We start from the raw sequence: 23,027 nt of genomic DNA on the forward strand, positions 1-23,027 counted from the left end.
AACTCTTTAGTTTAGAAGAGAGACTAAGAAGGGGTCAGATGATAGAGGAGAACAAGATTAAAGATTGCAGCTGGTTACATTCCAATGGAGAAACAGAGAACAGTTCCCACACAGTAATCTCTCAAGATACTTAGTGCTGCAGAGGAGCTAATTCCCCAGAGCTGATGGAAATTATGAGAAAAAACTGATTGGGAGCAAAACTTTAGACAGAAAAATGGCAGTGAAAACCAGGAATCTGTTAAGAAGAGTTTATTAAATAGCTAAAAAGACGCAATTCTACAGTCAAGAAAGTGAACAGCTTTGGTTAAAAACCCAGTTCAGTGACAAAATCAAGTCGGCAATTGGTTGGGTGTGGGGTGGGGGAAGCAATATATAACAAATGGGAAAAAGGAAAAAACAGATAGCAATCAATATCAATTGGAAGTTATGAACATTGATAAGGAACATTAGAGACATTGGTAGAAATAGTTTTGTTCTGCATTAGGAAAGAACCCAGGCCTGACCAACAGAGTAGATCACTGTATTATGCAACGCAAGGACCCTGAAAAGGATTTAGAGGTCACGGTGAACAACCATCTCACCGTGAGCTCCAAGTGTGATGCTGTGGCCAAAAGGACTGATGTGATCCTGGGATGTATAAATGGGGGAGTGGTGAACTGAAGAGATGGAAGGATTGTACCTCTGCATGTGGCCTGGGTGAAACTGACTGCGTCCAGCTGTGGGGTCCACATCTCAAAAAGGAGACTGAAAAATCAGGAGGGTGCAGAAAAGAGCCACAAAAAGGATTGGAGGCTGCAGAAAATGCCAGATAGTGAGAGACTTAAAGAGCTTCATCTATTTATCTGATCAAAAGGATGGTCAGACGGAGACTCTCATGGGGAGAAATCCATGGATAAGAATGGGCTCTCTACTACAGCGGAGAAGAACAGAGGAAAGCCCAGCTGGCTCTGTGGATATGGAGAAAGCAGTGGACATGATTTATCTTGACTTTAGCAAAGCTTTTGATATGGTCTCTAACACTATTCTTGACAGCAAGTTAAAAAAGTATGGATCGGATGAATGGACTATAAGGTGGATAGAAAGCTGGCTAAATTGTCATGCTCAATGGACAGTGATCAAAGGGTTGATGTCTAGCTGGCAACCAGTGTCAAGCACAGTGCACCAGAGATCAGTCCGTGGGGTGGTTTTGTTCAACGTCTTCATTAATGATCTGAAGGATGGCGTGGATTACCCCCTCAGCAAATTTGCAGATGACACTAAACTGTGGGGAGAGGTAGATACACTGGAGGGTCGAGATAGGGTCCAGAGTGACCTAGACAAATTGGAGGATTGGGCTTGTCATAAATAGAAAGGGAAGGGTAAATCCCTTTAAAATCCCTCCTGGCCAGAGGAAAAATCCTCTCACCTGTAAAGGATTAAGAAGCTAAAGGTAAACTCACTGGCACCTGACCAAAATGACCAATGAGGAGACAAGATACTTTCAAAAGCTGGGAGGAGGGAGAAAAACAAAGGGTCTCTGTCAGTCTGTATGATGCTTTTGCCAGGGACAGAACAGGAATGGAGTCTTAGAACTTAGTAAGTAATCTAGCTAGGTATGTGTTAGATTATGATTTCTTTAAATGGCTGAGAAAAGAACTGTGCTGAATAGAATGACTATTCCTGTCTGTGTGTCTTTTTTGTAACTTAAGGTTTTGTCTAGAGGGATTCTCTATGTTTTGAATCTAATTACCCTGTAAGGTATCTACTATCCTGATTTTACAGAGGTGATTCCTTTACTTCTATTAAAAGTCTTCTTGTAAGAAAATTGAATGCTTTTTCATTGTTCTAAGATCCAAGGGTTTGGATCTGTGGACACCTATGCAAATTGGTGAGGATTTTTAACAAACCTTCCCCAGGAAGTGGGGTGTAAGGGTTGGGAGGATTTTGGGGGAAAGAAGTCTCCAAACCACGTTTCCCAGTAAACCCAGATAAAGTTTGGTGGTGGCAGTGGAAATCCAAGGGTAAAATAATTTTGTACCTTGGGGAAGTTTTAACCTAAGCTGGAAAAAGTAAGCTTAGGAGGTTTTCATGCAGGTCCCCACATCTGTACCATAGAGTTCAGAGTGGGAAAGGAACGTTGACAGGGCTAAAAGAAATCTGATGAGGTTTAACAAGGACAAGGGCAGACTCCTGCACTTAGGAAGGAAGAATCCCATGCACTGCTCCAGATTAGAGACTTAGTGGCTAGGCAGCAGTTCTGCAGAAAAGGACCTGGGGATTACAGTGGACGAGAAGCTGGATATGAGTCAGCAGTATGCCCTTGTTGCCAAGAAGGCCAACGGCATATTGGACTGTATTAGTAGGAGCATTGCCAGTAGATTGAGGGAAGTGATTACTCCCCTCTATTCAGCACTGGTGACACCACACCTGGAGTATTGCATCCAGTTTTAGGTCCCCCACTACAGAAATGATGTGGACAAAATGGAAAGAGTCCAGCGCAGAGGAACAAAAATTATAAGGGGGCTGGGGCACATGACTTATTAGGAGAGGCTGAGGGAACTGGGATTGTTCAGTCTGCAGAAGAGAGGAGTGAGGGGGGATTTGATAGCAGCCTTCATCTACCTGAAAGGGGGTTCCAAAGAGGATGGAGCTTGGCTGTTCTCAGTGGTAGCAGATGACAGAACAAGAAGCGATGGTCTCAAGTTGCAGTGGGGGACGTCTAGGTTGGATATTAGGAAAGACTATTTGACTAGGAGGGTGGTGAAACACTGGAATGCGTTACCTAGGGAGGTGGTGGAATTTCCTTCCTTAGAGGTTTTCAAGGCCCAGCTTCACAAAGCCCTGGCTGGGATGATTTAGTTGGGGATGGGTCCTGCTTTGAGCAGGGGGTTGGACTAGATCACCTCCTGAGATCTGTTCGAAGCCTAATCTTACATGATTCTATCGTTCTACCAGAGAGGGCAGGAAAAGAGTCAATGGCTTCCAATGCCAGCATAGCAGGTTTAGATGAAATTTCAGGAAAACCTTTCTAACTGCCCGAACAGAAGGACAGTGGAGCAGAAGCCTCGGGAGTTTGTGGAAGCTCCTTTGTTGGAGGTTTTCCAAAGAAGGCTGGATAGTTATCTGTCTTGGATGGTTTAGACGCAACAAATCCTGCATCTTGGCAGGGGGTTAAACTTGTGGTCCCTTCTCAGCCTGTGCCTCTATGATTCAATGGTGGAAAATCCTAGTCTACCGCAGATCTTAGTCTCACACAACTCATTGGGCTCAATACTGGGGTAACTAGGGGAAATTCAATGCCCTGTGTTATACAGTTTGTTAGATGGGATGATCTAATAATCCCCTCTGAGTCTGATCCCTATAAACTTATCGATAAAGAAAGTCAATCAGGCATGTATGTTCCAGTGAGGAGCCCTAGCACCTCCGTGCTTTCCAGCCGATAAAAGTCAGGTAAGAGGAGGAGGTGACAGTCTCTGTGTATTAAAACTCAGCTGGCTCCGAAGGTCTTTACTCAGGTCTTTCTCCAAGGGGAACTTTGCCTCCGCGCAGCCTCAGAATCTGATTTGTATTGAACATCTACTAACACCTTTCATCGTGAAGGATCCCCTGGGCCACTGAAATGCAGCCACCTCAGGGCTGGAGGCCATCAGCCAGGGAGGGCGGGGGTGCACAGCAAGGAGAGACATTTTGGCCAGTGATACTGGACTGAACTCATCCCCTGTGGCAAGGGCCCTGGGATGCTTCATGCTTGTGTAGTGCGGAAAGAACAACAAACCTATTTTCTCTTCATGCCCACCTTGTAGTGGGTGTGTCGAGCAGCAAGAGATGGTACCTGTGAATTCTGAGACGGAAGTGTCTTCCCTGGGAATCTCCCTCAGGTAGCCGTGCCCCACACCTCTCTCACCCCAGCATCTGCGGCAGCATCCCACGGCGAGAGCCAACACAGGGCTGAGCACCGTTTATAACACAGCTCTGTGCAATCCCAATGGGGAACACTCAGCCCCCGGGGAAAAGCGACATCTGGATGTAAAGAACTGAAGACCTGATACATTCTAGCCAATATCTCTGTTTCCATGTCTCCACTTCTGTGCTATTAAACCAGCTTGAGGAGTAAATAGTCATTAAAGGCCCTTCCCAAAGGGAGATGAGAACTCTTGGGCTCTCTGCTGAGTGAGACAGGAATTGGCTGCTCTGTGTATTTGTATATATTTAACAATTATAGATGATTAGTAATAAATGAGGGATAGTGCGTAGATTTCCATAGGGTCTGATACCCTGTAAATACCCAAGATGGATGGGTAGATAGTAGACAGACAAATCTGGAGGCAGATCATAGAATCATAGAATCAGAGAAGATCAGGGTTGGAAGGGACCTCAGGACGTCATCTAGTCCAACCCTCTGCTCAAAAGCAGGACCAATCCCCAATTAAATCATGCCAGCCAGGGCTTTGTCAAGCCTGACCTTAAAAACTTCTAAGGAAGGAAATTCCACCACCTCCCTAGGCAACACATTCCAGTGTTTCACCACCCTCCTAGTGAAAAAGCTTTTCCTAATATCCAACCTAAACCTCCCCCACTGCAACTTGAGACCATTACTCCTTGTCCTGTCCTCTTCTACCACTGAGAACAGTCTAGAACCATCCTCTCTGGAACCACCTCTCAGGTAGTTGAAAGCAGCTATCAAATCCCCCCTCATTCTTCTCTTCTGCAGACTAAACAATCCCAGCTCCCTCAGCCTCTCCTCAGAAGTCATGTGTTCCAGACCCCTAATCATTTTTGTTGCCCTTCGCTGGACTCTCTCCAATTTATCCATATCCTTCTTGTAGTGTGGGGCCCAAAACTGGACACAGTACTCCAGATGAGGCCTCACCAATGTCGAATAGAGGGGAACAATCACGTCCCTCGATCTGCTCGCTATGCCCCTACTTATACATCCCAAAATGCCATTGGCCTTCTTGGCAACAAGGGCACACTGCTGACTCATATCCAGCTTCTCGTCCACTGTCACCCCTAGGTCCTTTTCCACAGAATTGCTGCCTAACCATTCGGTCCCTAGTCTGTAGCTGTGCATTGGGTTCTTCCGTCCTAAGTGCAGGACCCTGCACTTATCCTTATTGAACCTCATCAGATTTCTTTTGGCCCAATCCTCCAATTTGTCTAGGTCCTGTATCCTATCCCTGCCCTCCAGCGTATCAACCACTCCTCCCAGTTTAGTATCATCCGCAAACTTGTTGAGAGTGCAATCCACACGATCCTCCAGATCATTTATGAAGATATTGAACAAAACCGGCCCCAGGACCGACCCCTGGGGCACTCCACTTGACACCGGCTGCCAACTCAACATCGAGCCATTGATCACTAACCATTGAGCCCAACAATCTAGCCAGCTTTCTAACCACCTTATCGTCCATTCATCCTATGGTGAAGCAAAGAGATTCTTTTTCCCAAGAATCAGGCAGGCACAGACAATACTAAAGGGGGGTTATTCACGGTACCAGGAAGACTGCTAAACAGCTTCCAAGGTGTGGGGTTACAGTGACCAATTATATACCTTTCTTTTATCACTTCATTTGCATTTATCTTGTTCTTACAGAGACAAACATTGTTTCAGAGACAGAGAACGCACTTAACATGACAGTGACAGGAACAGAATATAGGCATCAAACTGTTTTGATTCCATCAATTATTCGTGACTACCTTGTGGTGAAGGGGTGGGGTGGAGGTGAGTGTTTACAGATATCCAGAGGTCCTGGTGATGTCAAGGAACTATGACGTGATCGGAATAACAGAGACTTGGTGGGATAACTCACATGACTGGAGTACTGTCATGGATGGTTATAAACTGTTCAGGAAGGACAGGCAGGGCAGAAAAGGTGGGGGAGTAGCCCTGTATGTAAGGGAGCAGTATGACTGCTCAGAGCTCCGGTACGAAACTGCAGAAAAACCTGAGTGTCTCTGGATTAAGTTTAGAAGTGTGTGCAACAAGAGTGATGTAGTGGTAGGAGTCTGCTATAGACCACCGGACCAGGGGGATGAGGTAGATGAGGCTTTCTTCCGGCAGCTCACGGAAGCTACTAGATCGCATGCCCTGATTCTCATGGGTGACTTTAATTTTCCTGATATCTGCTGGGAGAGCAATACAGCGGCGCATAGACAATCCAGGAAGTTTTTGGAAAGCGTAGGGGACAATTTCCTGGCGCAAGTGCTAGAGGAGCCAACTAGGGGGGGCGCTTTTCTTGACCTGCTGCTCACAAACCGGGTAGAATTAGTGGGGGAAGCAAAAGTGGATGGGAATCTGGGAGGCAGTGACCATGAGTTGGTTGAGTTCAGGATCCTGACGCAGGGAAGAAAGGTAAGCAGCAGGATACGGACCCTGGACTTCAGGAAAGCAGACTTCGACTCCCTCAGGGAACGGATGGCCAGGATCCCCTGAGGGACTAACTTGAAGGGGAAAGGAGTCCAGGAGAGCTGGCTGTATTTCAAGGAATCCCTGTTGAGGTTACAGGGACAAACCATCCCGATGAGTCGAAAGAATAGTAAATATGGCAGGCGACCAGCTTGGCTTAATGGTGAAATCCTAGCGGATCTTAAACATAAAAAAGAAGCTTACAAGAAGTGGAAGGTTGGACATATGACCAGGGAAGAGTATAAAAATATTGCTCGGGCATGTAGGAATGATATCAGGAGGGCCAAATTGCACCTGGAGCTGCAGCTAGCCAGAGATGTCAAGAGTAACAAGAAGGGTTTCTTCAGGTATGTTGGCAACAAGAAGAAAGCCAAGGAAAGTGTGGGCCTCCTTACTGAATGAGGGAGGCAACCTAGTGACAGAGGATGTGGAAAAAGCTAATGTACTCAATTCTTTTTTTGCCTCTGTTTTCACTAACAAGGTCAGCTCCCAGACTGCTGCGCTGGGCATCACAAAATGGGGAAGATAGAGGTGGTTAGGGACTATTTAGAAAAGCTGGACGTGCACAAGTCCATGGGGCCGGACGAGTTGCATCTGAGAGTGCTGAAGGAATTGGCGGCTGTGATTGCAGAGCCATTGGCCATTATCTTTGAAAACTCGTGGCGAACCGGGGAAGTCCCGGATGACTGGAAAAAGGCTAATGTAGTGCCAATCTTTAAAAAAGGGAAGAAGGAGGATTCTGGGAACTACAGGCCAGTCAGCCTCACCTCAGTCCCTGGAAAAATCATGGAGCAGGTCCTCAAAGAATCAATCCTGAAGCACTTGCATGAGAGGAAAGTGATCAGGAACAGCCAGCATGGATTCACCAAGGGAAGGTCATGCCTGACTAATCTAGTCGCCTTTTATGATGAGATTCCTGGTTCTGTGGATGAAGGGAAAGCAGTGGATGTATTGTTTCTTGACTTTAGCAAAGCTTTTGACACGGTCTCCCACAGTATTCTTGTCAGCAAGTTAAGGAAGTATGGGCTGGATGAATGCACTATAAGGTGGGTAGAAAGCTGGCTAGATTGTCGGGCTCAACGGGTAGTGATCAATGGCTCCATGTCTAGTTGGCAGCCGGTATCAAGTGGAGTACCCCAAGGGTCGGTCCTGGGGCCGGTTTTGTTCAATATCTTCATAAATGATCTGGAGGATGATGTGGATTGCACTCAGCAAATTTGCGGATGATACTAAACTGGGAGGAGTGGTAGATACGCTGGAGGGGAGGGATAGGATACAGAAAGACCTAGACAAATTGGAGGATTGGGCCAAAAGAAATCTGATGAGGTTCAATAAGGATAAGTGCAGGGTCCTGCACTTAGGACGGAAGAACCCAATGCACAGCTACAGACTAGGGACCGAATGGCTAGGCAGCAGTTCTGCGGAAAAGGACCTAGGGGTGACAGTGGACGAGAAGCTGGATATGAGTCAGCAGTGTGCCCTTGTTGCCAAGAAGGCCAATGGCATTTTGGGATATATAAGTAGGGGCATAGCGAGCAGATCGAGGGACGTGATCGTTCCCCTCTATTCGACATTGGTGAGGCCTCATCTGGAGTCCTGTGTCCAGTTTTGGGCCCCACACTTCAAGAAGGATGTGGATAAATTGGAGAGAGTCCAGCGAAGGGCAACAAAAATGATTAGGGGACTGGAACACATGAGTTATGAGGAGAGGCTGAGGGAGCTGGGATTGTTTAGCCTGCAGAAGAGAAGAATGAGGGGGGATTTGATAGCTGCTTTCAACTACCTGAAAGGGGGTTCCAAAGAGGATGGCTCTAGACTGTTCTCAATGGTAGCAGATGACAGAACGAGGAGTAATGGTCTCAAGTTGCAGTGGGGGAGGTTTAGATTGGATATTAGGAAAAACTTTTTCACTAAGAGGGTGGTGAAACACTGGAATGCGTTACCTAGGGAGGTGGTAGAATCTCCTTCCTTAGAGGTTTTTAAGGTCAGGCTTGACAAAGCCCTGGCTGGGATGATTTAACTGGGAATTCGTCCTGCTTTGAGCAGGGGGTTGGACTAGATGACCTTCTGGGGTCCCTTCCAACCCTGATATTCTATGATTCTATGACTGTGAAGGGAGGGTTTGTTCTGTTCTGGAGTTACTGGATAGACATTTGACCATATAAGTTTATCAAGGGAGGGTGGTGAAGCACTGGAATGGGTTCCCTAGGGAGGTGGTGGAATCTTCTTCCTGAGAGGTTTTTAAGGTCAGGTTTGACAAAACCCGGGCTGGGATGATTTAGTTGGGGTTTGGTCCTGCTTTGAGCAGGGTGTTGGACTAGATGACCTCCTGAGGTCCTTTCCAACCCTGATATTCTATGATTTTATGATCAAGTGTTTACAGTTGTCAGTGTCCTTGGGCTTCCGGTGTTTCTGCTTCTTAGTTACGTGGGTTTCTGTCTCACTGCTAACTTAATATTAACTCTTGCCTAAGAGTTCTGTAGGATAAACCTGTGTTAGTATGTCTAAGGGTTTGGTTGATTTGGCCTTTGAGCCAAGAATTGTATGACCTTTTAGAGTTTAGATTAAGTGGATTTAGTATAGAATTGGTGCTTCCAAAGAATCCTCCAATATCACTTAAAAAGCTTATTTTTTGTCCTTTGGCTGTGCGGGCCCAAATAGCATACTGATGCAATTAGAAACTGCAGCTCGCCCTGAAGCCATTGCAGGGAGCTGGGGTGGTCTGAGCATACATTTTCAAGGGTGCCGAAAAATTGGACAAATCGTATTTATCCTTATCATGCAAAAGTGCTTTGTGGGGGCCTACTTGAATAATGCCATCTGGTTGGGTAGGGGACAGTGCCGGACAGATAGAAGGCAGGAAGTATCCACAAGTGGTCAGATTATAACATCGTATATCAGTACAATGAAAACGTTTTACTGGGTGTAGACAGTGTTCCTGACAATAGTGTCCCTCCATCCCAGTTTCCCACAGCAGAGGAGGAACATCCATCTATCACGCATCTACAAACACTATTAGGTTAATGAAAACTGCTCACACCTATACTCTCCCAACCCATTAGTGGCCTCATAAATGTTGTGACTGTCAACTGACCCATCCAAGGCCCTGGAAATAGAATGGTTCGTTTGTTCTAGGGGGGTATCCTTAAATTGACCTGTCCTTTTGACCTTTTGCCAACATTCTGTGATCTTGTATCCCAAAATTGGGGGTCCTATATGTGTGTGCCCACATCCCCTGAAGCTAAATACCCGGTGTAATGATGCTGGTTCTGGCGGGACCCAACTGAGAGTGCCAATTCAGGAGAAATTGCTTCAAGCAGGGAAGTTACAGCCCAAGGCTGGGGTATCTATGCACACCAAGGCAAACCCAACCAGCCAAACAGAGAAGACTCTGGTTTTACCCCACTGGCTAACTACAAGTCACACAAGCAATTCCCTTAGACACTCCAATTTCCCAGTATCACCACCAGTGCCACTCGTTATGGGGACAGATGGTTATGAAAACCAAATACCCCAGTAAAAGAACAAAGGTTCTCTCGATCCCAAAGGACCAAGCCCCAGACCCAGGTCAATATACAAATCAGATCTTACCCACAAATCACACTGTTGCCAATCCTTTCGAATCGAAAATGTAAAGGTTTAGTCATAAAAGGAAAAGGATAGAGATGAGAGCTAGAATGGGTTACATGGAATCAATGACATACAGTAACGGCCAAGTTCTTGGCTCAGGCTCACAGCAGTGATGGAATAAACGGCAGGTTCAAATCCCGTCTCTGGAGAACATCCACAGCTGGGATGGGTCTTTCAGTCCTTGGTTCAGGGCTTCAGGGTATCAAAGTCCCTCCAGAGGTAGGAAGCAGGACTGAAGACCAAATGGAGGAGCTGCAGCAGCTTTTTATAGTCTCTTGCCATGTGGTCTCTGCTGTCTGTGTCCCAAGGACAAGCTGTCCATCCCATGGCCTGGAAACACCTCAGAGTTCTGTCCTTAGGCAGGTCCCTGCACACCTGGCTGAGTCCCCAGGCGTGTCTGCCGTCTCTCAGTGGGTCAGTGGTGTAGCTAATGGTCCTTAATGGGCCATCCAGCAGGCTAGGCAGAGCTGACACCCACTTGTGTGGAGTGTTCCCCGAAGCGTAGCACAAGTTTGAAATACAGACAGTCTAGAGCCAATATTCATAACTTCAACTACAAAACTGATACATGCAAACAGACAGCATCATCCTAACCAGCAAACCATCACCTTGTCTTAGACACCTCAGTTGAACCCCTTTATATAAGATTTGGTGCCACTACAGGACTTTGATTGCAACAATGATCTCTACAGTCCCAGATTATGTCAATAACGTCACACCTGTCTAGTCTGTTCAGCAACTACTTGCTGAAGGAATCCATCAGCTATCGCATCTAGGAACATCTGAGCCCGATTATTATTACTAGCACTTGTCCTCCAGTCTAAATCTGGGAAGTTAAAGTCTCCCATGATCACGCAGTTCCCATTAGTATTTACTTCATTAAAACATTGAAGAGGGCTCTGTCCATATCCAGATCGGATCCCGGCCGTCTCTAGCACACCCCAAGCACTATCCCAGGGGAGGCTCGAGTCGTTTTCTTCCCCAATATGATTTTTGCCCAGACGGACTCTGTCTGATCCATTCCCTCGCTTCGTATTTCTTTACATTCTACCTCCTCACTGATAGACAATGCTACTCCACCACCTTGACCTTTATTTCAGTCTTTCCTAAACAGCACAGACCCTTCAATACCCGTAGTCCAGTCCTGATGACTATTCCACCCTGTTCCTGTTCTCCCTAGAATATCTGGTTTCCCTTCCTGCACCAGTAGCTCTAGAGCCTCCATTTTGTTACCCAGGCTCCTTGCATTGGTGTAGAAACATCTTCATTCCTGCTGTTTGGCCTCGCTCACGTTCTGTACCCGATTAGGCACGGACATTCTGCAGCCAGTATGACCTATTAGGCTGGTATCCACGCTGCCCTTCCTCCTTATGTCCATTCTCCTGCCCACGGCTGTATCCTTCCGTACTTTGTTTTCTTCCCTCTCAATGCTAAAATCCAGCGTGGGGATTACCTGGATGTTAGGATATAGACATTCAGGCCTGCCTGTAAAGGCCTGGACTCGAAGAATGGAGGTGTAGGTTTTTCATTTAGCTAGTAATAGAGGTACACAAGAAAGAATCTGTGTAAGGGCCTTTTCTCCCTGTGACAGTCTGAGGCCCTGTTCTTAGGCCAAGGCCTTTGGCTAATCAGCAGAGGCAGCCGTAAGCTGGGAGGCGACCGGTCACCTCCTCACATCCCAAACTAGTCAATCTGGGGCTGTCAGGAAGGGGATCCGATCTATCACCTCCAGAGAAAGGGAAGAGCCTAGAAGATGTAAAAGGACATTTAGGTTGATAGTTTTCTGTCTGGTAAGAACTCACTTATCAATAGACACAGCTGGGAAACTCTTATGTCTTTATAGATGTCGTTGTGAAATCCTCACTTCTGTATTGTTTTGTCATTATAGTTCGCACTCTGCTATTGTTTATTCGCATGGTCTCTGTCTCGTTCTGTGATTGTTCCTGTCTGCTGTATAATTAATTTTGCTGGGTGTAAACTCATTAAGGTGGTGGGATATAATTGGTTAGCTAATCATGTTACACTATGTTAGGATTGGTTAGGTAAATTTCAGTAGAATGATTGGTGAAGGTATAGCTAAGAATATTACTATATAAATTAGGGGCAAACAGAAGTAAGTTGGGATTCAAAAATAAGGAAAAAGGAACTTGGATTTAAGCTTGCTGGAAGTTCACCCCAATAAACATCGAATTGTTTGCACCTTCGGACTTCGGGTATTGTTGCTCTCTGTTCATGCGAGAAGGACCAGGGAAGTGGGAGAGTGAAGGAATAAGCTCTCTAACATTTTGCATAATGACAGGTTTCAGAGTAACAGCCGTCTTAGTCTGTATTCGCAAAAAGAAAAGGAGTACTTGTGGCACCTTAGAGACTAACCAATTTATTTGAGCATCCGATGAAGTGAGCTGTAGCTCACGAAAGCTTATGCTCAAATAAATTGGGTAGTCTCTAAGGTGCCACAAGTACTCCTTTTCTTCTCTCTAACACTGGACATCTCCCAGCCATCTCCCCCAATTTCCTAGTTTAAAGCTCTCTTAATCAGTTGTGCCAGCTTCCATCCCAGAAGTCTATTTCCTTCCCTAGTCAGATGAAGTCCATCGCAAGAGAACTGTCCTCTGTCCATGAATGCGTCCAAGTGGCCATACATCCCAAAGCCCTCCTTATAGCACCACTGCCTAAGCCATCTGTTGATAGTCATAATCTTGTCACACCTTTGTTGCCCTTCTCTAGGAACAGGCAGAATCCCACTGAAGATCACCTGAGCCTCGATTTCCTTAAGCGTCTTCCCCAGCCTAGCATAGTCTCCCTTAATACTTTCTAGCGAGAATCTAGGCGTATCATTTGTTCCCACATGAAGGATAATCAGTGGATTCTTTCTTGCTCCCTTTAGGATCCTTTTCAACCTCAGGTCCACATCCCGTATCTTAGCACCTGGATGACAGCACACCCTTCTATTCTCTGGATCAGCTCTGGTTACAGACCTGTTTATTCTTGTCAGTAAGGAGTCCCCGATCACTCTGTTTGGCTGGTTTACCTTCCATCCTGAGTTTACAGAGGTGATTCTTTGTTTAAAAAAAAAGTAAAAGAATCACCTCGGTAAACTAAGAATGGAACGTAAAGTTACAGGGTAATAAAAGATTTAAACACAGAGGACCTTTCTCCAGGCTTAGCTTCAAAGTTACAGAAAACAAGAATAAAACTCCCTCTTAGCATAGGGAAAATTCACAAGCTAAAACAAAAGAGAATCTAACACCTTGCATTGCTTACTTACACTTTTTGCAATATTAGAGACTCATTTCAGGATTTTCTGTAGGAGATGGATTTTCCTGCCCTCGCTCCTTTCTGGCTCTGGGAGAACACACAAACAAAGAGCAGAAACAAAACCTTCCCTCCCCCCCAGATTTGAAAGTATCTTCTTTCCCTATTGGTCCTTCTGGTCAGGTGCCAACTAGGTTAATGAAACTGATTAACCCCTTACAAGTATATGACTCTGTACCTCTGGCCAGGAGGGATTTTATATTACTGCATACAAAAAGATTGTTACCTTTTCCTTTATATTCATGATAAATGCAGTTACTCCTTTCTTCTCTCCCGGTGAGATCTCGTTAGGGCTGATAGTCATTAATGGCTAACCTATTTATAGACAGGTGTCTATACCCCACCCTGTTGCCTCTGAGCACAAAATGCATGAGCAAAGAGTACAGGAAGAGCCCAAAGACATAAGGATACAGATGGTTTATAAAATCAAACTTGGTTTCCAACCACCTGGCTTTTACCGAGACACTCCGTTTTTTGTCTTTTGTGTCTGAGTGCCAGTTAGGGTTGCCAGGTACCTGGTTTGCAACTGGAAAGTCTGGTCAAAAGGGGGACCTGGCAGTGTTCAGTTACTGCAGGGAGATGTCAGGTCATAAACCCACACCAGTTTCTTCTCAGCCAGGGCTGCCTCCTACCTGCAGGCAGGTTGCTTCTCAGGCTTCAGCATCTCCCAGCGCCAGAGCAGGGAGAGCCCAGCTGGGCGGCGGACACTGTTTAGGGGGGTGAGATGGGGCTCCATCCTCCCTGAGTTTCATGCCTGAGGTGTGCTCACAGAGCATGGCCCACCCCCAAATGAAGCTCTTAACGACAATACAGCTCGAATGTGATATGTGATGAGTTCTGTGCTGCTCCCAGCCAGAGGCAGAGTGATTAAGAAAACAAAAGACTTTTGTCATTGAATTAAATTAAGGCTCATTGGATGGTCCTGAACCTGTTGTCAGGCACGCCTATGAAAAGATAGGGAGCAAAGGGTAGGAATAAATGGTGTGAATGGAAAGAGGTAAATAGGGGAGGGTCTGTAGCGGGACATGTGCTGTCCAACAGGCTCAGAACAGATTTGGAAAAAGGGGAAACAGTGAAGTGGCAACATTTGCAGATGACACAAAACTCAAGACAATTAAGTCCAAAGCAGACTGCGAGGAGATACAAGGAGATCTCACATAGCTGGGCGACTGGGCAACACAATGGCCGATGAAATTCAGTGTTCATAAAAGCAAAGTAATGCCCATGGCAAAATACAATCCCAACTATACATACAAAAAGATAGGGTCTAATTTAGCTTGAATACAGCATGACGATTTGGTCACCCCATCTCAGAAAAGATATGTTGGATTTGGGAAAGATGGAGAAGGGCAAGAGAAATTATAAAAGGTATGGACACCTGCCACGTGAGGAGATTTTAAAAAGACTGGGACTTCTCAGCTTGGGAAAGAGGTGACTGACCAGTGTGACAGACCCAGACCAGTGGGGTGCAGGAGTCTGGTTGAAGGCAAATATATTGGCCACTGGATGAACAGTTTCCTGTTCCCTGAGGGACCAGAGCAGGGACTGCCTGAGAGCAATCAGGAACCTGATAGAACCAATTAAGGCAGGCAGGCTAATCAGGGCACTTGGTTGAAAAAAGACCTCCCATCAACTAGTGAGGGGCACGCAAGGAGCTGGGAGTGAGAAGACGTGCTGCTGGAGGACTGAGGAGTACGAGCGCCAACAGGAAAAAGGTCCTGCAGTGCAAAGAAGGTGCTGGGAGAGGCCATGGGGAAGTAGCCCAGGGAGTTGTAGCTGTCATGCAGCTGGTTCAGGGGATGTTGCAGGAGACACAGCAGACAGCTGCTATTCACAGGGTCCGGGTCTGGAACCGAGTACAGTTTGGGCCTGGGTTCTCCTCATCCGCCCAACTCCCTGTTTGACACAGGAGGAGTTGACCTGGAATGTGAGTCTCATCAGAGAGCAAGGTCTAAATTGAAGAGGGATCTGACCTGTCCCCGACCCACTAGGTGCGACAACAGAGACTGTGGAGATTGCTCTCCCTTCCCCCCATGCTGGCCAGTGATGAGGTTAGTTGAGTGAACAGAAGGTTTGAGCCTCTAGCAAAAGCAGCCAAACTGAGGGCTGCCGTGAACCTCTAAGGTGAGCAAATCGGCCAGAAAGTGCAGGATCCACCAAGGCAGAGGAGGAACTCTGTCACACCAGGGATATGAGAGAGGGCTCTAAATCATGACTTGTGTGGAAAAATTGAATAAGGAAATGTTATTTACTTCTTCACATAACACAAAAAGAAGGGGACACCCAGTGAAATTAATAGTCAGCAGATTTAAAATAAATGAAAGAAATAATTTCTTCACAGACAACCTGTGGAGCTCTTTGCTGAAGGCCAAAACTAGAACAGGGTTCCAATAAGAACTATATAAGTTCATGGACAATAGGCCCATCAGTGGCTATTTGCCAGGATGGGCAGGAATCCAACACCATGTTCGGCATGTCCAGAGGGTCTGTTTTCCAGAACCTCGAAGTGGGTGACAGGGGATGAATCACCTGATGATTGCCTGTTCTGTTCATCCCAACTGAGGCACGTGGTATAGGTCACTGTTGGAAACCAGGATACTGGGTCTGATGGACCCTTGGTCTCACTCAGTAGGGTGATTCTGATGTTCTTCTATAGACCCATGATATATCTGTCCCCCACTGTAACACCCTAATTTCACTAATGCCAACTTGCACACTGTAAATAAACACCCCGACTTTCAAAATAAGCCAAAAATCAAGCTAATCCCATCTCAAACCAAGGCCATAACAAGCCAATCCATAAAAGTCTCCAACACTATGTGACTAGAGCCCCCCGGCATGCAGTCTGGGACTGTGGTGGGCCCGCTGTGCACCCCTGAAATCTCTCCTCCCTTGCTCCTGCTTGCCCCTCCCTTCCCCAAGATGCCAGCACATGTTAGTACCAGAGCTGAGTGGGTCTAATATTTATTTATTTTTCATTCTTTTATATAGGAATTAGATGCAGTGCTCCTGTGAGCTAATGGCTAAGTTATCTGCCAAACAATTAGAGTTTCTGAGTGCCTAAATAGTCCCTTGTATCATGTTTAAAATTGTCACCCATATCAAAACCTTAAATGGCTCCCTTGCACCTGGGGAAGGGGGGAGGAGGGAGAAGGTCTAGTGATTGTCAAGGGGAGGGTAAGACAGGAGCAAGTGACAGGGACAGGGCCTTGAGTGGCAGAGGCAGAGCCAGGCAGGGCATTGGTAGAAGAGGAGTGGCAAAAGGGCCTTGGGGGTCTAGTAACAAACAATTAGAAAGGTGACAACTCAATGAGTTGTACACAGACCGATTCCCCAGTTTGTCACACACTGACCCTGCACAATAAGTTCAGGAAAGGGATTAATGTCTCTCAGTAGTGCCCAGTAGTGTTAGTGAAGAGGGCCCAGCACCATGTCACCAGCAAGCTCTGTTTGGAGCTGGGCCTGAAAGACAGAGGACCAGTGAAAACTTTAGGTCCCTTTACAAGTAAAGAGCTGGAGCAGCATGTCCCGAATATGTTTGGTCCCCAACCCGTAGATGATGGGGTTTAACATGGGGGGCACCAGGAGGTAAATGTTGGCCATGAGAACATGGAAATGCAGGGGCACATTCTGGCCAAACCGGTGTGAGAGGATGGAAAAGAGAGCTGGGACGCTAAAGGCTAAGAAGACACAGAGGTGGGAGCTGCAGGTCCTAAAAGTCTTGAGCCTGGTGTCCTTTGTGGGGAGGCTGCAGATGGCCCTGAGGATCTGGGTATAGGACACGGTGATAAAAAACACATCCAGACCCATCACCAAGAATGTCACAGAGAGGCCGTAGTAACTACTGACACGGGTGTCAGCACAGGCCAGCTTCACCACGGCCATGCCGTCACAGTACGAGTGGGGGATGATGTTGGTTCTGCAATATGGCCACCGCCTCGCCAGGAAGGGAGTTGGCAGTACGACCATGCAGCCACGCAACACCACAGCCAGGCCAATCGTGGCCACCACAGGGTTTGTCAGGATGGTGGAATGTCTCAGGGCATTGCAGATGGCCACGTAGCGATCAAACGCCATGGCCACGATGATCCCAGATGCCATCACTGAGAAGCACTGAATGAAGTACATCTGGGTGAGGCAGGCACTGAAATCGATCTCCCTGGAATTGAACCAGAAGATGCTCAGTGTTTTGGGCAGGGTGGACGTGGACACAACCAGGTCGGTGACGGCCAGCATGCAGAGGAAATAGTACATGGGCTCATGAAGGCTCTGCTCCATCTTGACAATAAATAGGATGGTGAAGTTCCCCAAGATGGCTATGGCATAAATGGCACAGAAGGGGATGGAGATCCAGATGTGGGCCGTCTCCAGGCCAGGAATGCCCAGCAGGATGAAGGTGGAGGGGTTGGTGAAGTTGGTTGCATTAGAATCTGACATGGAGTAGGGGAGAAGGTATCCAAATCCGAGGCAGAACGGTGTCTCCTGTTTGTACCGTACGTTCCCTTGACTTTCTGTACGTGCCCAGGGTGATGGTCGCAGTACAAACGCCTGGATGGAGAGACAATGTGAATATGAGACACTGCATGCACTAGTGGGGGCTGTTCTAATGGGTGTAGCAGATTGGCCGCTCTTCACACACTGAAAAAATGACATTTTCATTATTCAGAATAACTGACCCTACTCCATGTCACTAATTCCTACACATCATGGTGTGGGAAAATGTAATAGGCACCATCATCAAACATGAGTGTGGATATAGGCTTTCCATCATTGTTCCTTAGTGCAATGAAAGCCAGGTTAGATAGTCCATGCAGTAGGCCTGTGGCTGCGTCCCTGGAGGCTGGATAGCCTAGTGGCTAGAATACCGAGTAGGGGGGCAAAAATGGGGGAGGCTGGCTGCCTTCTCCCACTTCTTCCTGGCCCAGGAACTCCAAGCCACTTTCTATCCAAGTCCTTAAATTTGGAACGTGGGCCCCAAGAGTCCAGATTCCTCAATAGGGTCCCCCCATTTAACCAGAGGGAGCGGTTAACTGGCTCCTATGATTTGGTGTCATTGAAAAACACCTGCTCATTTGTAGAAGTGTCCAAAACAAAGACAATGTTCAGATGTCTAAGGAATGGGATAGTGAATAACATGGTCTGGACATGCGCTCAGTTTTGATCGCTCAGTCTATGTAAAGGATACAGCAGAGAGAAAGGGGATTTCTGAGACAAGCTCTGAGAATGGGGGAGGCTGCCTGATGCAGACGGACTGAAAAATCTGGAACTGTTTCGTTTAGAGAAGAGACAAAGAAGCACAGAGTCATAGAAGATGAGGGTTGGACGACACCTCAGGATGTCATCCAGTAAAATGCCCGGCTGACAGCAGGACCAACACCAACTTGGTGTTGCCAAGCGACAGAAATGCCCATTCTGCTTCTAACCCTAACCACTAACTAATCTTTAAAACATGGCCTTTTCTTCCTTCCATACAGCATAGTTTTAAAATAATGTTAAATTTAAATTAATGCAAAATTCCTTGTTACTAAATTAATACAACAAATTTTGCAAATAATTATATGAATTTTATCAATTTTTATTAAAAGTTTTAAATAACAAGGCAATAACTTGCTTATTTAAATGTTTAACCCTTTTGTTTATTTTGTTTTTTTGTTTGCCTTATTTTGTATAGTTATAAATAACATTCTGGCACCATTTGTTTTTAAGTGTAAGTTGGTCCTGTATGTCATGTGTGTGGCCTTGTGTTGTGTGTGTCACGTAACTACTTTTCATTATTTTTATTTTGTTGCAACAAAATGTCAATTTTATTCCCTTTTAAAAATATTTATATATAAGTGTTAGCAAACTATTTCAATGTTGTGGTTGGGGTATAACCACCGTAATATTATTAATACAATTTTTTTTTCAAAGTTCAACAAGGTCTCCGTTATAAATATATGCACATCGATTTCTGCCTCATCAAACAAAGCAATCACAAACAAAAATAGTTCTCTTTTATTAATCACAGTTTTGTTTTTTATTTTTAGTCAAAGAAATAGAACGGTGGGGAACCTCAATCGTAAGAGTAAGGTAATATTAACAAAATGTCAATTTCTTGTTTGGGCTTTTTATAAATTGTTTTCACTTTTGAATATAGTTATAAGAATGTCATAGCAAAAATGTTTTAAAATAACAATTTATGCATAAAGCTAACCAAACAATTTCAACTGGTTTCCACCTTCGTCTTCCAAACACCACCAAGCATCATAAAAGTATATTACCCTCAAAGTATTTGCATGGATCTGTATTTAAAATTTATTTTGGTTTCATTTTGTAGTTGGTTTAATTTTATACGCTTTTCTTTTGTTATCTTATGTTAATGGGAAGCAGTGGTTGTTAAAGTTTGTGCTTCGAAAGAGTTAACAAGAGTGAAATCGGTATCACACGCAAATTAACTCTAAAAAGCTTGGTGTGAATCATGCTATTGACTCTTTTGCTAACACAGAATGTCCAGCAGGAAAAAACAACAACAACAACACACCTTCCCACAGCAGCTTTTAGAGTTAAGCATTTTATCTAGTATAAAATATTAATGCTGCACCTCAAGTGAAAACTAATGTCTACACAACAATTGCCAAAGTACAGCTTGTGTTATAAAAGACTCGGTCCCTATTACATTGTCCCTATTACATTGTAAACAAGCTACATTAAACTTTGTATTAAGTTTGGGTTACTGAAAACAAAAACAAAAAAGAAAAAGAAAAAAACAAAATACTTCATGATGCTAACTAGCAAAAGTTGTTTAAGTTGCATCCCACAGACCAAAGACACCAGAAAATATCAGTCTACAGTGAAGCAACCTCCCAAGCATCAAGAAAAAAAAATGGAGTGCTTTATAAACAGGAGACTGGTCAAATGCTCCCTCTGTCTACCATATACGGACAATTAAGTTAACAGTCAGCTGAAAACAACTAGCTGGACCAGGATAAAGGGTCATTTAATTTCAACTTGGTTATGGTGTAAAAACAACGGTGTTATTGCTGTACGATTGTTTTATCGTTGTACTTTCGTAGGATTGCTGTATTGTCGGATTGCTGTACAACACTTACAATGTGCATAACATTGCTCAACTGTTGAACCAACGCACGGGTATAAATCAACAAACGAATGGCAGCAAACAACGGGAAGGCAAGCGGAAAACAAAGTGCTAAACAAACAAAAAGTTGCACAGTAACTACAAAGTGGGTAAACAAATTGCCTGTTCGCACCAGGGTCAGTGACACTGCATCCCAAGTGAGGCACATGTTATTCAAAACAATCTTCTTCAGTGTATAGTTGATAAATTGGTTACTGTCCATTCAGGTGGTTGTCTGGAAGACGGCATCCATAAGAAACAACTGGATCTACATCAACTACTGGCGTATCACGGAGCAGTTCAACCCATGGAACAGAGAAGCAGCCGCTCCTGTTTCCTGCCCAGTGAACGTTACCAGAGGGTGACAACCAACAGTCAGGACACCCTACAACACGATGGGCAGCCCTGTGTCGTAACTAATTACAATAGATTTACATATAATGGCCTCAGTGGTACTGTCACTTCTCCAAATTTCTGGTTTACTTCTCATACACACAGCAGTGTGGGACACATCGCCCCAATCCTAGTGTCCCAGTATTTCAACAGACTCAGCCTACGACTCCTAACGATACAAATGGGAACTGTCATTGCCCCAATAAAAGTGGGTTGCTATCTGCAGTACCACAAGGGCCAAACTACAACAACAGATTGGAAAAGAATTGTCATGCTTGGTTATAAAGTGCTGTTCTATGTACACATGCATACTATACATAGATGCCCATATACACTACAAATATACACTCCAGACCCATATTATTCATATATATTAATTATTTGGGAGTGCCTAAGGCTCAGTCACAATATTACATTTCTCAGTCATCGTCCCGGGTCTAACATTCCCAGGCCCACCATAAGGGACTAAAAAATAATTGGATAATAAAATCTGCCTCTCAGTCGTGCGAGGGAAAGCGCAGACTAAAAAGACCGAAGGGGCATGAGTGTAGGGATGGTAAAATAAGGTAAACACATAGAATCATAGGGTTGGAAGGGACCTCAAGAGGTCATCTAGTCCAACCCCCTACTCAAAGCAGGACCAATCCCCGACTAAATCATCCCAGCCAGGGCTTTGTCAAGCCTGACCTTAAAAACTTCCAAGGAAGGAGATTCCACCACCTCCCTAGGTAACGCATTCCAGTGTTTCACCACCCTCCTAGTGAAAAAGTTTTTCCTAATATCCAATCTAAACCTCCCCCACTGCAACTTGAGACCATTACTCCTTGTTCTGTCATCTGCTACCACTGAGAACAGCCTAGATCCATCCTCTTTGGAACCCCCGTTCAGGTACTTGAAAGCAGCTATCAAATCCCCCCTCATTCTTCTCTTCCGTAGACTAAACATTCCCAGTTCCCTCAGCCTCTTCTCATAACTCATGTGTTCCAGTCCCCTAATCATTTTTGTTGCCCTCCGCTGGACATTTTCCAATTCCACATCCTTCTTGTAGTGTGGGGCCCAAAACTGCACACAGCACTCCAGATGAGGCCTCACCAATGTCGAATAGAGGGGGACGATCACGTCCCTCGATCTGCTGGCAATACCCCTACTTATAGATCCCAAAATACCATTGGCCTTCCTGGCAACAAGGGCACACTGCTGACTCATATCCAGCTTCTAGTCCACTGTAACCCAAGGTCCTTTTCTGCAGAACTGCTGCCGAGCCACTCGGTCCCTAGTCTGTAACGGTGAATGGGATTATTCCGTCCTAAGTGCAGGACTCTGCACTTGTCCTTGTTGAACCTCATCAGATTTCTTTTGGCCCAATCCTCTAATTTGTCTAGGGCCCTCTGTATGCTACCCCTACCCTCCAACTTATCTACCTCTCCTCCCAGTTTAGTGTCATCTGCAAACTTGCTGAGGGTGAAATCCACACCATCCTCAAGATCATTTATGAAGATATTGAACAAAACCGGCCCCAGGACCGACCCCAGGGGCACTCCACTTGATACCGGCTGCCAACTAGAGATGGAGCCATTGATCACTACTCGTTGAGCCTGACAATCTAGCCAGCTTTCTATCCACCTTATAGTCCATTCATCCAGCCCATACTTCTTTAACTTGCTGACAAGAATACTGTGGGAGATCGTGTCAAAAGCTTTGCTAAAGTCAAGGAACAACACGTCCACCACTTTCCCCTCATCCACAGAGCCAGTTATCTCGTCATACAAGGCAATTAGATTAGTCAGGCATGACTTGCCCTTGATGAATCCATGCTGACTCTTCCTGATCACTTTCCTCTCCTCTAAGTGCTTCAGTATTGTTTTCTTGAGGACCTGCTCCATGATTTTTGCAGGGACTGAGGTGAGGCTGACTGGCTTGTAGTTCCCCAGATCCTCCTTCTTCCCTTTTTTAAAGATGGGCACTACATTAGCTTTTTTCCAGTCGTCCGGGACCTCCCCTGATCGCCATGCGTTTTCAAAGATAATGGCCAATGGCTCTGCAATCACATCCACCAACTCCTTTAGCACTCTCAGATGCAATGCATCCGGCCCCATGGACTTGTGCTCGTCCAGCTTTTCTAAATAGTCCCGAACCACTTCTTTCTCCACTTCTTTTTGTGTTGCCCAGTGCAGCAGTCTGGGAGCTGAC

At 45.6% G+C, this 23,027-nt stretch overlaps 2 protein-coding genes across 2 annotated transcripts in view; both read right to left on the minus strand.

The window, feature by feature from the left end:
• LOC311514589 (olfactory receptor 52R1-like) overlaps nt 1-23,027 on the minus strand; it is a gene marked incomplete at both ends in the record, with an annotated part of 144,855 nt that overhangs the window by 75,707 nt on the left and 46,121 nt on the right. The gene's annotated exons all lie outside the window — the stretch shown is intronic.
• LOC311514611 (olfactory receptor 52M1-like) lies at nt 16,820-17,767 on the minus strand (the record flags this gene model as incomplete). Its single annotated transcript, XM_084617176.1, has 1 exon — nt 16,820-17,767. One exon carries the CDS (start codon nt 17,765-17,767, stop codon nt 16,820-16,822), a length of 948 nt encoding a protein of 315 aa, XP_084473302.1.

This window comes from Lepidochelys olivacea (genome assembly GCF_965140295.1).
Source record: "Lepidochelys olivacea isolate rLepOli2 genome assembly, chromosome: 1".
Taxonomy (NCBI): Eukaryota; Metazoa; Chordata; order Testudines; family Cheloniidae; genus Lepidochelys; species Lepidochelys olivacea.